The following is a 14343-nucleotide window of genomic DNA, read 5'->3' on the forward strand; positions in this document are numbered from 1 at the left end:
ATGACCTTTAAAACCACTTTCACCACAGCATACCCCCTGCTTACATTTCTAAACATTAGTATCTTTCCATCTAACTGTATATGTAGTTTTACATACCAGTAACTATTCTGTCATCTTGTGGATGGAGAGTTTAAACGTAGATTTAATTTTTTTAAATACTTAGATGATACTTAGTCTAAAGTTTCAGAGTCTTATTTTACAACTATTTTCATTGTTAGGTTCTAGAATGTCCAGCTATGTGTTTATTTACATAAACTTTATTCATCTTTCATCTACTAGATCTTCCCTTGACCTCACTATAACACGACAATTTCTTTCCAAGCTGAAAAAATTCTCCTTTTATCCAACCAGTTTCAAGTCTCTTCAGCCATATGCTAATAGACAGAAAGCCAGCATATGAAATCCCATTTCTGAACTGAGAGTGTGGAAAGTCTGTCACTCATGTTTTTGGCAAAGGCAGCAAGGAGAAAAATCACACTACCTGACAAGTGGGAAGTAAAGAATATTTACAAGTATGTTGTGGTCTTGCAGAAGTCTTAAATACAATTTATCCAAAACACTACAGTGCAGAAGAATAATACACAGATTAATTCTGCTGGAATACTGATATCTAACAGAACTGGTCACTTTTTAGTTATGGTAACAAAACAAGATTTCCTCAGTAAAATACTACACTGTCTGCCAGAAGAGTTTTTCGTAATTGTTTTAAATTGTTAAATATAGCATTTTAATATTGGCAAATATTGCAATTTTTTTTTCAGCTTCACATTAACTTTAGAGATTTATGTTGAAATGGTCTTCCTTGCCCCCTCCTCCTACTCCCTCCTCCCCTCCAAAAAAAACCCCCACTTTCTCTATATATTTCTGGAAGGAAATTTGGTTTTCTCACTGGGGAAGGATCATTCAAATTCTTCTCAGGAAGGTAATAGCCGGTTCTGTTTTCAGATGGAAATTGCAAGGGAATAGCTTTTAATATCGATATTGCAGTAGTATATCCAAAAAGCAATCTCACTTTAACAAGTGTTGCACAAAACAAAGAAACAGTCCTGAAGAGCTTAAATACAACAATTCAGGTGTAATAAGCCATACTCCCATCTCACGAGTACCTTTCATGCTAATAGTCATACCTGCTGAATGTTTTATTCCAACAGCAACCTCTCAGTGTTTTCCCAAATTCTCTTGTCCCTGCTTAGTTCTTCCTTAGATGAAGCTCTCCATGTTAGAGCTAAGGAGCTTCAGAATTTAGAGTCAAATATGAATATATCTTTTTTGTATATGTAACTGTGTATCCCACAGCGGGGAAAACCCAACAACCAGCAAACTGAAGGCCAGATTATTTGTCAGGGCTGGCATATCCACTATGTTCAGGCACTAACAGAAAGCAAAAATGAATAGCTGGGGTAGCAGAGTACGGCGGAGTCATAAGGAAAGAAGTAGAGATACTACACATTTTTCCCAATCACAGCCAAGACAGACAAGTGCTTTCCTATCACAAATGATACGAAAGTCTTTACTGCATGTACAGGTCTCCAAGGATTTAGTTCTTCCCTACTCAGATGACTTGATTGTTTTGATTATTTTCTTTAAGCTCATCCCAGTTTGTTTTTCAGTTACACAATACTCTTTTTTTTCAGTACTAGTGGAACAGTGTCACTTTCCTCCCATGCCCAAATGTCAGGAGGTAAACTGCTGAGTTCTAGAGCTGAAATAAAGATTCCATTTGTTCGGTTACCTTTGCCTAGAGCTGTACATTTGTCATTTAATAGCAATAGTGGAGTAGCAGCTCCAGACTATATGTTTGTTAAATGACTTGGTAGCGAAAACTAGAGACACCATGAATTGACTCCTGTTTTCCATTAAGCAGGAATGGTCAGAAATATATGATACCACCACCAGCAATATATGATTACTGTATGTGTTACAGGGTGGACTATCGTACTGTTCTCAGAATAGGGGACTGGATTTGGCAAGCTTTAGGAATTTAGAAAATGCTCAGGCAATAGGGCAAGGCTTGTTTTTCTTTCCCAAAGGAACCTGCCAGTGTCTAGCCACTGGTTCATGATCTCAGCCTCAGCTACAGCGTAAATGATGGTAGACTTCAAACATTCAATTAAGTCTTGCTTCCTCCTAGGTGTTCCCAAGTCTTCTCAGTCTCAAGGAAGCACCAATAGAGAATATTTTGTTGAAGTTAAAGCAGAAGTGTACAGAACCACAGAAGTCAGGGTTCTCTAAGCAGAAGCGTAAAATTGGCAACAGCGTAGACAAAACTAAAGACATCCAGAGTTCATCATTAGAACTTTGGCTCTTTTCTGCTTCTGTCAAATAAGTGACTTCATGTAATGATTCATGTTTTTATTCAGATGACTTTTATCTGCTACTTTTAGTATTATTGACAACATTTTTATTATAATTTTTCACAACCCACTTAATCCAGTGTTCATAACTTCTGTGGCTCACACATAGTCAAGCAACTGTGTATGTTCATGTTTCAGAGCAGTGTTGAAATTTGGTCAGATTTACTGTAGTGAGCTCAAGTACTATTCATGACAACTAGTTATGCTCTCTTAACCTGATTGTCTCATCATCTCATTAGGGTAAATAACCTAACCTGTGATACGATAGTCAGACTCTCTTTTCCTAAATTGAGCTTACCCTTGAGGTTCCTATGGCTGTGCTTCAATGAGCAGTATAAGCTGGAACAGCAACCAAATGAAGCCCAGCCTCCCTTTGTCCAGCTCTCTTGTTCCTACCTGTGTGCCATCTCTCATGTGCCCACACAAGCGTTTATGTGACTGTGTTAAGACAAAGGGGGAAGCTGATCAATGCATCTGAAAATTAATCCAGCATGAGAAAGAAAAAAGATTTAACTAGATCACTTCCCCAGTCTAGTTCACTGTGAAGCTATGCGAAATCTTTGTCAACCAAAGAGAAGAATGGAAAGTGGCACAACCACAGAGCACTTTTAACATCCAATGACTGACAGTGATAGGGACTTAAGAGTATAGCTGACAAACTATTTCCAGATTTTTGTGCCCTGTTCTTTAGAAAGAGACAAATTTGTTCTCTTTTTCCTCGCCTCTTAAACTCAGCCAGCCATGTGTTTAAGGGAAGGTTGTGGAAATTAACTCTTCTGTTCCCAAACCTTTTGAAGCCATTTGCTTGGCCCTATGCCAACTGGCTTATCTAGTGGTTGAAAGGTTCCCTGAGCTCCATGTTGCTGTTTGGCACCTTTAGAAATCACGCAGAAGGATGTCACTTTGAACACACAAAATCAGAAGCTCACAGTGCTACTTGGCACTCAGAAAAGGTAACAGCACATTTGCTGTATTCATAGCCATGCTGAGACATAGAGAGAATTGGAATTTGTGTCTCTCAAAAAGCACTGGGCTGCAGCTAGGTACAATTCCCACCTTCCATAGTGTCTCTGAATTTTTCACCGTGTCTAAGAGAAGAGTAGAATTGACAGGAAACTGATATGAGTCTGTCTGTCAGAAGAGATAGCAAAATAAGCTCCCTTCTCTCTCCCTCATCTATCTAGCTATCAGAGACAGAAATATGGCTCCTGGCTCTCTGTCTGTCAAATACATTATGAAAGCAATTATGTCACAAGCACAGCTCTGGCTTTGCTGAATGAATCTGTCAAGAGGGAACAGGCTGCCTGGAGTGTTTTGCGCACAGCTCTTGGCACTAAAAGAGCAGCATACTTGGGGGGGGGGGGGGCGGATTATTTTTTTTAAGGCAGTTTACTGAAGTGCAGACGTGATATTTGAAATGCAGATTTCTATGTTGTGTGGCTTGCCATTTGGATCTCCTGTTCCATTTAGCATTGGTTTAATCATCTCATTCTTAAAGGGAAGGCTGGGTTTCAATATCAATTTAAAACTTTGTGGTGTTTGTCTTAACTGGATTGCAGAAAGGAGAAGAAATCAGAAAACTGAAACATTACTGGTACACATCTTGGCCAGACCAGAAGACACCAGATCAAGCACCCCCTCTGTTACAGCTAGTACTGGAAGTGGAAGAGGCAATGCAGAGTGCAGAAGAGAAGAACGCCCCAGTGATTGTTCACTGCAGGTAAATAAATGTTGTATCTGACTTTTAAGGGCTTCTTTGCATATAATGGCATAGTGCAGATGCTGTCATATTGGCCATCAGTCAGAGGTGGGGGAGATCTTGCCCAACTGCTTTTGAAATATGCTTTGAACTTCTAAAATTTAATGACAATAATTTTCTATTATCAAGTGTTGCAATCAGATACAGACTGAGCTGAACAGAGAAGCTGGTGGTGGCTGAGTTACAAGTAAGAACAGTATCATTTTATTTGCCTTACCAGCAATATATGCCTTTAACGATCTTAAAAGGGCTAAATCAAAGATTAACACACTGAGCAAAATCAAGTAGGAAGACACATGCAAGCAGAAAAATGAGAAGATTCCTTCTTTGATTTTAAAAAATTCCTGATTAGGCCGAAGATAATAATTCAAGTGTAATACATAAAACAAATGAAACAGTGGCAAAGCTGATTTGCAGCACGTACTCACCAGCAGACAGGAAATGTATGCAACTGATAGCAAAATGGAAATATCTGTGAAAAGCCACTGGCAAAGATGAAAACTTCTTATATGGAAGAAGCAAAATCCTTACAGTGGTTTGAAGCCTGATGAGAAAATTGTAATTATCAATCACAGAGGAGAAAAAATAGATGAAGATAGATACTTCTCTTCCGTTTTCAGAAAAAAATAGGATGATACAGACATGATGAAGTACATTCCTTTGTACTACTAACTAGGGAATGTGTTAAGTAACAATTGCTAACCATTATTAAATCAGCTATACTAGACGATTTGCACCCAAGAGTGTTTAAAAAAAATTGGTCCACAGGCTCTAAACCATTAAACTTTAGTATAGCTGAGTTCCAGTTCTTGGAAAATTGGAGAAGTTCCAGAGGTCTAAAAGCAAGTCCAGTTGTGCTAGTGTTTAGAAAGGTTAAATGTGATTACTTGAAAACTACAAGTTGGTTCTCAAAACAATTATTCCAGGTAAATAGTGAAAGCCTTGTAAGTGATGCAGTAATCTTGCCAGGATAATCTTCCATAATTTCAATAAAATACATTTTGCCAGATTGATCTTTGGGATTTTTGTAAGGAATTTTACCTAGCTTTGCATAATGTTTTCTAGGAAATGGTGGACGGTTGCTATCCAGAAGCCATAGTAAATGGGGTATTATCATACAATGGGAATATTTTTAAAGAGTCTCTTCGCATGAATGGTTGGTAGCCTGGTGTCATCAAAGATCCACCTATAAGCTAATATGGAGTAATCGCTAGTAAAATGTTCGTATGATGACACATGTCCAGTTTTTCTGCCTGTGTTTTAAAACAGATTTTGACAAATTGGGGAGAGTTCAGAGAAAAATAACAAATGGTTTGTAAGAAGGTCCCCTTTGCCCTTGGAAATCTGTGACTCTCTAAGAGCTCCTTGAAGTATTATGGTATTTGCTGCAGGTAAAGATTCTGGTCACCATGTCACTCTTGCTTTGCATACTTGTTTTGTCCTCTTGTATGGTGTCATCCCCATGACACAGTAATAATTTGGGGGGAAACGGGGCATTTTTATTCGAAATAACTACTAAGAGACATGGTGATAGGATTATGAAGTATTTTATGTGATAACTGTGGACCAGAACCCTTTCAGATTATTCTCAATTGCAGTCATTTTATCTGAAGAAGGAATTTAATATATTGTGTCTATTTGATGGTGGTATATACAGCAAGCCATTAGCCAAGGCCTGTGTTATGCTGAGTACTGTAGCTCCTTTGGCCATTGTGTGAGATCCTCAGTAGAACATAATCACTGTCATTTTGGCCTTCAGTGATGTAAAATAACACACCTTTAAGAAAAAAATAGATGCAAACCTAAACATGAAACTGTTAGAATCATAGAATAGTTTGGGTTGGAAGGGACCTTTAAAGGTGATCTAGTCCAACCCCGCTGGAGTGAGCAGGAGCATCTTCAACTTGATAACGTTGCTCAGAGCCCTGTCCAACCTGACCTGGAAAGTTTCCAGAGATGGGGCATCTACCACCTCTCTGGGCAACCTGTGCCAGTGTTCACCACCCTCATTATGAAAAATTTCTTCCCTCTATCTAGTCTGAATCTGCCCTCTTTTAGTTTAAAACCATTACCCCTTGTCCTATTGCAATAGGCCCTGCTAAAAAGTCTGTCCCCATCTTTCTTATAAGCTCCCTTTGAGTACTGAAAGGCTGCAGTAAAGTTACAGTATCACTAAGGTTGGAAAGGACCTTCAAAATCATCAAGTCCAACCATTAACCCAATGACACCATGTCCCCTAAACCATGTCCTGAAGCGCCACATCCACACATTTTTTTGAATACTTCCAGAGATGGTGACTCCACCACCTCCGTAGGCAGCCTGTTCCAATGCTTGACCACTTGCTCGGTGAAGAAATTTTTCCTAATATCCAATCTAAACCTCCCCTGGCGCAACTTGAGTCCATTTGCTCTTGTTCTATCACTAGTTACTTGGGAGAAGAGACCGACACTCACCTCGCCACAACCCCCTTTCAGGTAGTTGTAGAGAGCGATAAGGTCTCCCCCAGCCTCCTCTTCTCCGGACTGAACAACCCCAGTTCCCTCAGTCGCTCCTCATAAGACTTGTGCTCCAGCCCCCTCACTAGCTTCACTGCCCTTCTTTGGACACGCTCCAGCTCCTCAATGTCCTTCTTGTAGTGAGGGGCCCAAAACTGAACACAGTATTCGAGGTGCGGCCTCACCAGTGCCGAGTACAGGGGCACTATCACATCCCTGCTCGTGCTGGCCACACTATTTCTGATACAGGCCAGGACATTGTTGGCCTTTTTGGCCACCTGGGCACACTGCTGGCTCCTATTCAGCCGGCTGTCAACCACCACCCCCAGGTCCTTTTCCTCCGGACAGCTCTCCAACCATTCCTCCCCAAGCCTGTGGCATTGCATGGGATTGTTGTGGTCCAAGTGCAGGACCCGGCACTTGGCCTTGTTAAACCTCATACAGTTGACCTCTGCCCATCTATCCAGCCTGTCCAGATCCCTCTGCAGAGCCCTCCTACCCTCCAGCAGATCAACACTCCCACCCAACTTGGTGTCATCTGCAAACTTACTGAGGGAGCAGTCTCCCCAGAGCCTTCTCTTCTCCAGGCTGAACAACCCCAACTGTCTCAGCCTTTCTTCATAGGAGAGGTGTTCCAGCCCTCTGATAATTTTTGTGGCCCTATTCTTAAAAGCAGCTTCATGTTAAAGGCAGGCTAGCAGTCCTGTTAAGGTCCTGTGGATAATGCACAACTCTTGGGCAGTGTTTGAATGATTATGACTTTGTTTCAGCCACTGAGAGACCTGCAGCTTGTCCTGGGACAAGTGCTGTCTTAGTGCTGTTTGCTTTATCTAAAAATGGGGGGTGTTCCCTCCTTTTGAGAAACACTCTGAGACCTGTGGATGGTAAACAGTATACCAGAGCTGTGTACTGTGGCCTATTTGGTTACGGCATGAATTGGAAGACTAAGGGCTTTTTTTTTTTTTTTTTAACCATTGATGTACATCCATATGCAGCAAAGAGTTGTCTGAAACCCTGAAATATTTGAAGTACTGATGAACAAACAAGATATAGTAAAGAAAACAGAAGTCAGGGCATGAGGTACAGAGAGTTTCAGGGACAAAAATTTCAAGTCAGGTAGGTACCTCCATCACAATTATTTGAAGACTAAGGTGAGTTCTTGGTAAGATCATCCCCCAAACTTCCATTAAATTGCCTTGATCATTCTATTATAGAAGTTAAAACAATTCTGATGTAGCTGTTTCCCTAATGAGCACAAATACAGAGTGAAACACCTGTCTATACAGTCAAAGAAACAGTATTAGGACTTTGCAAGCAGTAGCTAACTGCAAACTCCATTGTTGCTTATACATTTGTTGCCAGTATTTTTGTATTATGACTTTAGCACAATTTAAATGGAAGCAAGATTTCTTGCAGTTGTGTCAGGTAATTATTCTTGAGGATGCTCACTTAATTATTTAATGCATAAGGAGGGCTGTCAGTTTTTGCTGCTAGCTTTTTATTAGATGGTAAGAAGAATTCACAGCTTTGATAGCAGTGTGCCTTTGAGAATAAAATCAATTCTGGTCATTAAGCAAGGACTAAATCAAATACAAAGATGTTTAGGGAAGACGGAAATTTCTTTAATAGTGAATTTGTTGTATCCTGCACTAATTCAGAGAATTACTAGATTGCAGATCTGATCAGCAAATGGCATCACACTTACCAAATTGCTGTTAGCTTTAATTATTTAAGCAAGGGGTTTGTTGTTTTTTTTTTACTGTACCTGAGAATGAAAATAGCTTTCAAAGAAGCTATTGGGATTAAGAATCTCAAAGCAAAGGTTGTCTTCAAAGCAAGGATTGCCCTCAAACCAAGTCTGACTAAGAAATATTGTTTAACTGCTTATTTTCAGTGGTTCAATAACATGTTCAATGACATATCAGGTCAAACAGTACCCAGCAGTAAATTTTTAGCACTGTATGTGCAGTGTTCATCCTTTTGCTGTGAGTGGCTCACATGTAATTGCTTTGTCCCATTGAAGTTAGTATCTTTTCCTAGTTGTGGCTTTATATCCACAAGCACCCACCTGGCAAGGTTTGGAGGGAGGAAAGGGATAATGGGATTTGATTGCTGGTTTAATGGCGCTCATTTAACGAAAAAGTTCTAAAGCCATTCTAACATCTCCACTGCCTTTCTCTGCTTTTCCATCCCTTAGTGCAGGCATTGGGAGGACTGGCTGCTTTATTGCAACTAGTGTCTGTTGTAAACAGCTGAAGAGCGAGGGCATAGTTGACATATTGCGAACAGCCTGCCAGTTACGCTTAGACAGGTAAGAAAGCCTGTTTTGTTTCCTGGGGGGAAAAAAAAAAAGTAATCTTTCGCTTTACTTCAGGAGAAACAAATGGGAAGATCAGAGGAACAAAGGCAAATGGAGGCCAAGAGAGAATGTTCCTGGAAGGAAGTTGTCCTGTTCTAAGCAGTTTTAACTTATAATCTTTGCCTATTTTATGAACAGTAAACCTTAATGAACAGCCCTAGGACTGAGGTAGATCCACAGCTGGCATCAAAATCTGCACAGATCAGTGCAGCAAGGGATGACCTTTCCCAGCTCAGGAGCTGGACCCATGTTCTTACAGAAGCAAAGGCTCAAAGGTGTGCTGTACTTAAGTTCAGAGCCACAGATCAGCACTTTGCTAGAGGAGGCATAAACAAAACTGGCCTTGCATAGTTGGAGCTGTGGGCACTATTTGGAGGGCACGGCTGCTTAGGACTTTGTGGGGAGAGGGAGAATGTGCACAGTCTGGAGTGTTTGGAGACATATGAAAGGAGCTGTGAAAATGTCCAGAATTTCAATGGTTTCTAGTTAAGCATTTCTTAACACACCACCTTGAGTTTGATTATGAAGTAAACAGACTTGAATTTTGCACCAGAGATGTTATTTTTCCTCTCCTACTGGTTTCAAGTGCCATCAAAACATGTCTCAGTACTCTCTCTAATGATAATGATAAATGTAGTCGGGGGAAGAGATGTCACGAAAAACATACCAAAGATTTTTCTGAGGGAAAAAAAAAAGAACCTCAACCCCACGCTGAACTTTATTTCAGAGGAGAAATTATGCTCAGTGGGAGGCAGAAAATGAAATGCTTGCTGCCCTGCTGAGGCTGTGATAGACAGGGACCTGCAGGGGCTTGCAGGTTTGGCTATTTCAATGGATTTCAGGCCAGACAAAGAAAGGCTTCTTGAGAAAAAGAAAACCAGAAAATGAGTAGTGAGTACTGATTATCCATGGCCTAGTGAAATATTTGGCTGGATCTGAAATGTCTTGTCTCTGTGACTGATGTTACACAGAGAAATAGCCATACAAATGAAGGTTGAAGACACCTCCTTACAATTGTGCTTTATATAGAAGGCCAATTAAAAATACTACCTTTGCAGAGAGAGGGGAACTGGCAGTCATCTGCAGAGGCTGGGGAAGGGAGATCATACTTAAAGGATGCCATAGAGGAAAAGGAAGCCTGCAGGGACCTCTGTAGCTGCCGTGTACCTTTCAGGGGTAGGATGAGATAGGAGAAGGCCATTTAAATGTCATGGGAGAAAATAAGATCGAAAGCAGTCAAATCACCATCCTGGCTATAGAATAACATGGTTTCTTCAAGGATTGAAAAATGGGGCTCATAGTCTCTTGGAAGTCACGCTGCCATCCGCTGTTATTGTCAAATAAATACAAAACCCCACAACAGCTCTGTGTTACTTCAAAAGCAGCATGAGAGGATGAGACAGTGTCCAAGCAGCTATAGGAAGGAAGACCCTCTCTGTCTCCTCCTCCTGTCTGGTGGTTACTGGCTAGAGAAAATAGGATGGATGTGAAGGAGTAACCAGGGGTTTAAGGAAAGAGGGTTGGATGCAGGCCAGAGCAGACATGTAACAGAATGCACCTCACTGCTTCATGGCAGTAGAGGGGTTGACATTAGCCCTGACAACTACTTTTTGCTGTGGGGGTGAAGCGAACAAATGTTTCTTTCCCTTCATTCCCTTACAGATCCCTTGGAAAAATTCTGTGCACTGGGCTCTGCACCAGTGGCCAACAGTTGGCCCTAAAATAACCTAGTATGACTAAGGAGAGGAAGTGATCATTCCTGCATCCTTCCCACAGTGCTGAGAAACATTTGCTGTCCTTTCCCACAATGCAAATCAGATTTGAAAGGTTTCTGTGGCAAATAGGGGTGAAAACATAATTTCTCTATTCTGTGCCAAAACCTGGACAGCAAGCACGTCATGGTGTGCATGTGTGTGGGAAGGGGAGGAAGCCACTACATAGCAGGGAACCAGATAAAAAGGAAAATCATCTCCTGTGGTCTGAAACTTGATGGCCACCCTAGTGCTTCTGTGGCTACAACTTTGGGGTGCAACCTCACTGCTAAAGGAATTGCATGGGGAGTAATTGCCAGATATGACTAACATTCCTGGTGTGTGAACTGACATATTTCAATGCTGTGTGCCGCATGGACTCAGAAACAGATGAACTGTGAGGCTGTATTGAGTAGATGGGGAGGAGGTGCTTATCTGGGAAATAGTTTCTTTAGAAATGCAATGTGTGTTTCCCACCTTAGCTTACTGATGAAAGGTTGAAGCATGGGTCCCTGCCTTTCCCTGCTCATTGTTAAGTGTTGTTTCAGTCACTTGACAAAATAACTGCAAGAGGCTGAAAGAGGAGGTTGTCTTGCCCACTCATCTACCCCTTACTGGTATGGTTACTGTCTGACCCACACTTGTTAAGCTGGACCCCATAGAAGAGGGTAGTCCCCAGGGAGGGTGCTAGCAGTCTGCTATTTGGCTCAGAGGAAGCAACTTTTCATAAATTTCCTCCGGTGGAGGTTTCTGAGGGAATGCACCACATATGCTCTTCCTCAGACTGACACAGTCTGGTTGGTGCTGGCCACCTGTGGCTTCCCATATCCCTCAACGCCATTTGTCATTTCAGCTTCCTTTTGGCACTGTGTTGGCTAGGTCTGTGTACCAGTACCAGTGCTGGCACAATTCTGCATATATCTGTGAATTTGAGCCATGTGGCTTAAATTATTTCCATAATGACAAATCAAGAGATCATATCACTGTCGTTGAGGTACTCTTAGCAGAATTTTAAGTGTTAGTAAAATCTGCTTAAAATGGACAATTTTATCCTTGTTCTTTTTGTTCATTTCTGTCTCCTGCTGTAGTACTCGTGTTCATTAATATGCTACTTGCAGAAATACACAGGTTAATGATAGATGGAAAGGCAAACTGTTTCTGCTCCTGCTTGCATTTGCTTTCAGGTTTGCAGTTTTAAAGAGAACAGCAAAAGCTGAAATAAAAGCTGAACTAAAATAGATTTCTGTGCTGGGAGTCTTTCACTGATCAAGGTGTACATGGCAGTCAATTCAGTTACAAATCTGAGTTGTCTTTTGCTGAAGTTCCATTGTCTGCTCCAAAATCCTGCTGGACGTTCCCTGGTGAACTTGCCAAAAGCACAATGTGGGATGGCATGGAGGAAAGAACCCTCGTTCCAGAATGAGAAAGTTGTGTGCTACATCAGTTGCCTGGCCTGGTCCTCTATATTCCTGAATTCACTCCTTAGCGCAGCTGTGAAGTCTTGGATACGCTACCTCCCTTCTTTATTCCCCCTGCTCCCATCTGTCTGTATAGAGCATTGGGGTGGGGTTGCTTTTTATGGTGTTTAAAATGGTGCTTAGAGTATAGGTGCTCTGGTAATATGAATGTAAATGATGATGGTGTTGCCTTACTGGATGAGGGCCTCTGCCAACAAAAATGAAGGTAAAGCCCATTCCTGTTCTGTCTACCTTCCGTTCCTTGGTTAGCAGAGACTTTCAAAATGTAGCTCGAGGTCAGACTGCAATCTGGCTGCCATCAGTGGGCACTTCTCACTCATTTCAAGAAGCTTCAGGAGTAGACCTTTTTTGTGTAACACCAGCTTCATGTTAGCTATGCCATTCCTCATGTGTTATTTGCATGTAATAAGGATGCTGTTTCCCTCCCCTTTTTTCTTTCCTTTTTAGGGGAGGAATGATCCAGACTTGTGAACAGTATCAATTTGTCCATCATGTCATGAGCTTGTACGGAAAACAGCTTTCTAGAACAGCGGAAGAATAAATTTTCATGATATTCCTAAAGGCTAAAACCAAGAGAACTTTTGACTGCATTCAGATATATTTTGGATCTGATAAAAGACACATGGTAACTTGGCTGTCTTAGCTGGAAAGAAAGATATGTTATTTTACTTTAATACTGCTTTTATGCTCTTGTTTGCATTGGCATTTAAGAGCTGAGGTATGCCTTGTCTTAAACATATGTGACAGGACATAATCTTCACCAAAAGAGGCTTATTTATACTGTAAATAAGAATAGTAGCTTCATTTGTTACAAAAGCAAGAAGAAAAATCAGAAAAAAACCATTGTCTTCAGTTTGCTATTTTTAAAAAATCATTGCTAATATATCCAAATACAGTGTGAAACTTTTTGAATTGTCATGCTGAAATGTGCCGTATGTTGACTAAGCTTGAAAGTAACTTTTTGCCTCTTTCTGATTGTTTTTACATATAAAATTACCGAATACTGTGTATATCGTAAATCTTCTGAGCCTCTGCGTTGAAAGATTCAAGTAGATTCACATTGAAATGATGTTTCACACATCATGTTTGCTTGTTTATTTTTTCTAAAAGAGCCCACCACCAGTGTTATCAGAGCTAAGGGGAAAAAAATATTTTAGTGATGTGAGTCAAATTCTTACCTCTAATTCTTACCAGCAGTGTACCCCAGTATCGTGACAGCTGGGTGAATCCGAGGTGACTAGTAGAAATTAATTGGAACATAAATTCTTCATGCTTTACCTTTTCTTAACCTTGTCAATATTTTGGCATCTCAGTCGGCAACCAGATTTGATTTTTGCAAATAGTTTCTCTTTACAAAGTCAGACCACCATCCAAATACAACTTCCCTTGAAATTTGAGGTTTGAAATCAGGTGAGAAATTTTGAGAGTTGGATTCATTTTTTATTAAAAATATAATAATATAATCACTTGTATTTTATGAATTTAAACTTGTTTCAAAGCTTTGAGGGTGACTGTGTGCCCAGTGCATATTAAAACTAACAAATGCTATAGGCAGCTTTAAAAAAATCAGTCTGAACATTTTGGCTGTTTCTGATAAATTTGCCCTCAAACCAAATTTAGACAATCATTTAGCTATTCTAATCACTAGTCCAGGCAGCAGTGTTTCCTTTTCAGTAATACAGACTGCTGCCTGTGCTTTTCTTTTTAGACCTCAGTCAGGCTGTGAAGACTGTAGTCTGTGGTAAGCACATGTTTAAGTGCATTATTGAGCCGAGCAAAATGGAGGTACACAGGACCCTTAACATGAAAGATAAGTGTTTTGTGAATAGAAGCTGTAATGATCTACTAAAAATATTTTTACTTCTCTTTATTTGTAACAATAACCAAAACCCACCGCTTTTATTAGTGGAGGAGATTCTGAGAATTTACTGCACTTCCTAATCAGGAGAAGGTAAAGCAGCTCTCAGAACAGTAAGGGCTGATCCTGCTCCCACTGAGGTTTTGCCATTGACATCAATAGGTGCAGAGTGTAGGGCCTGAAATGTTATGCCTACAACTTCATCACTGGAGAAAGTTTCCCAGCATTTCAGTTCACATGTTTATTTGTGTTTTTTCTGTATCCACGAACCTGTAAAAATCCTGTCAGC

General features: G+C 40.6%; 1 protein-coding gene across 1 annotated transcript in view; it reads left to right on the forward strand.

Annotated features, from left to right (window-relative positions):
* Positions 1–12823, forward strand: part of PTPN5 (protein tyrosine phosphatase non-receptor type 5) — a 65117-nt gene extending 52294 nt beyond the window's left edge. Inside the window, exons 11-13 of the mRNA XM_082000732.1 lie at positions 3914–4074; positions 8806–8919; positions 12644–12823. Of these exons, the coding sequence (XP_081856858.1) occupies positions 3914–4074; positions 8806–8919; positions 12644–12737 (369 nt within the window). The 3' untranslated portion in view covers positions 12738–12823. The remainder of the gene's footprint in view (positions 1–3913; positions 4075–8805; positions 8920–12643) is intronic.
* The last annotated feature ends 1520 nt before the right edge of the window (positions 12824–14343 follow it).

The sequence above is a fragment of the Phaethon aethereus genome (genome assembly GCF_964289735.1).
Source record: "Phaethon aethereus genome assembly, chromosome: 5".
Lineage (NCBI taxonomy): Eukaryota > Metazoa > Chordata > Aves > Phaethontiformes > Phaethontidae > Phaethon > Phaethon aethereus.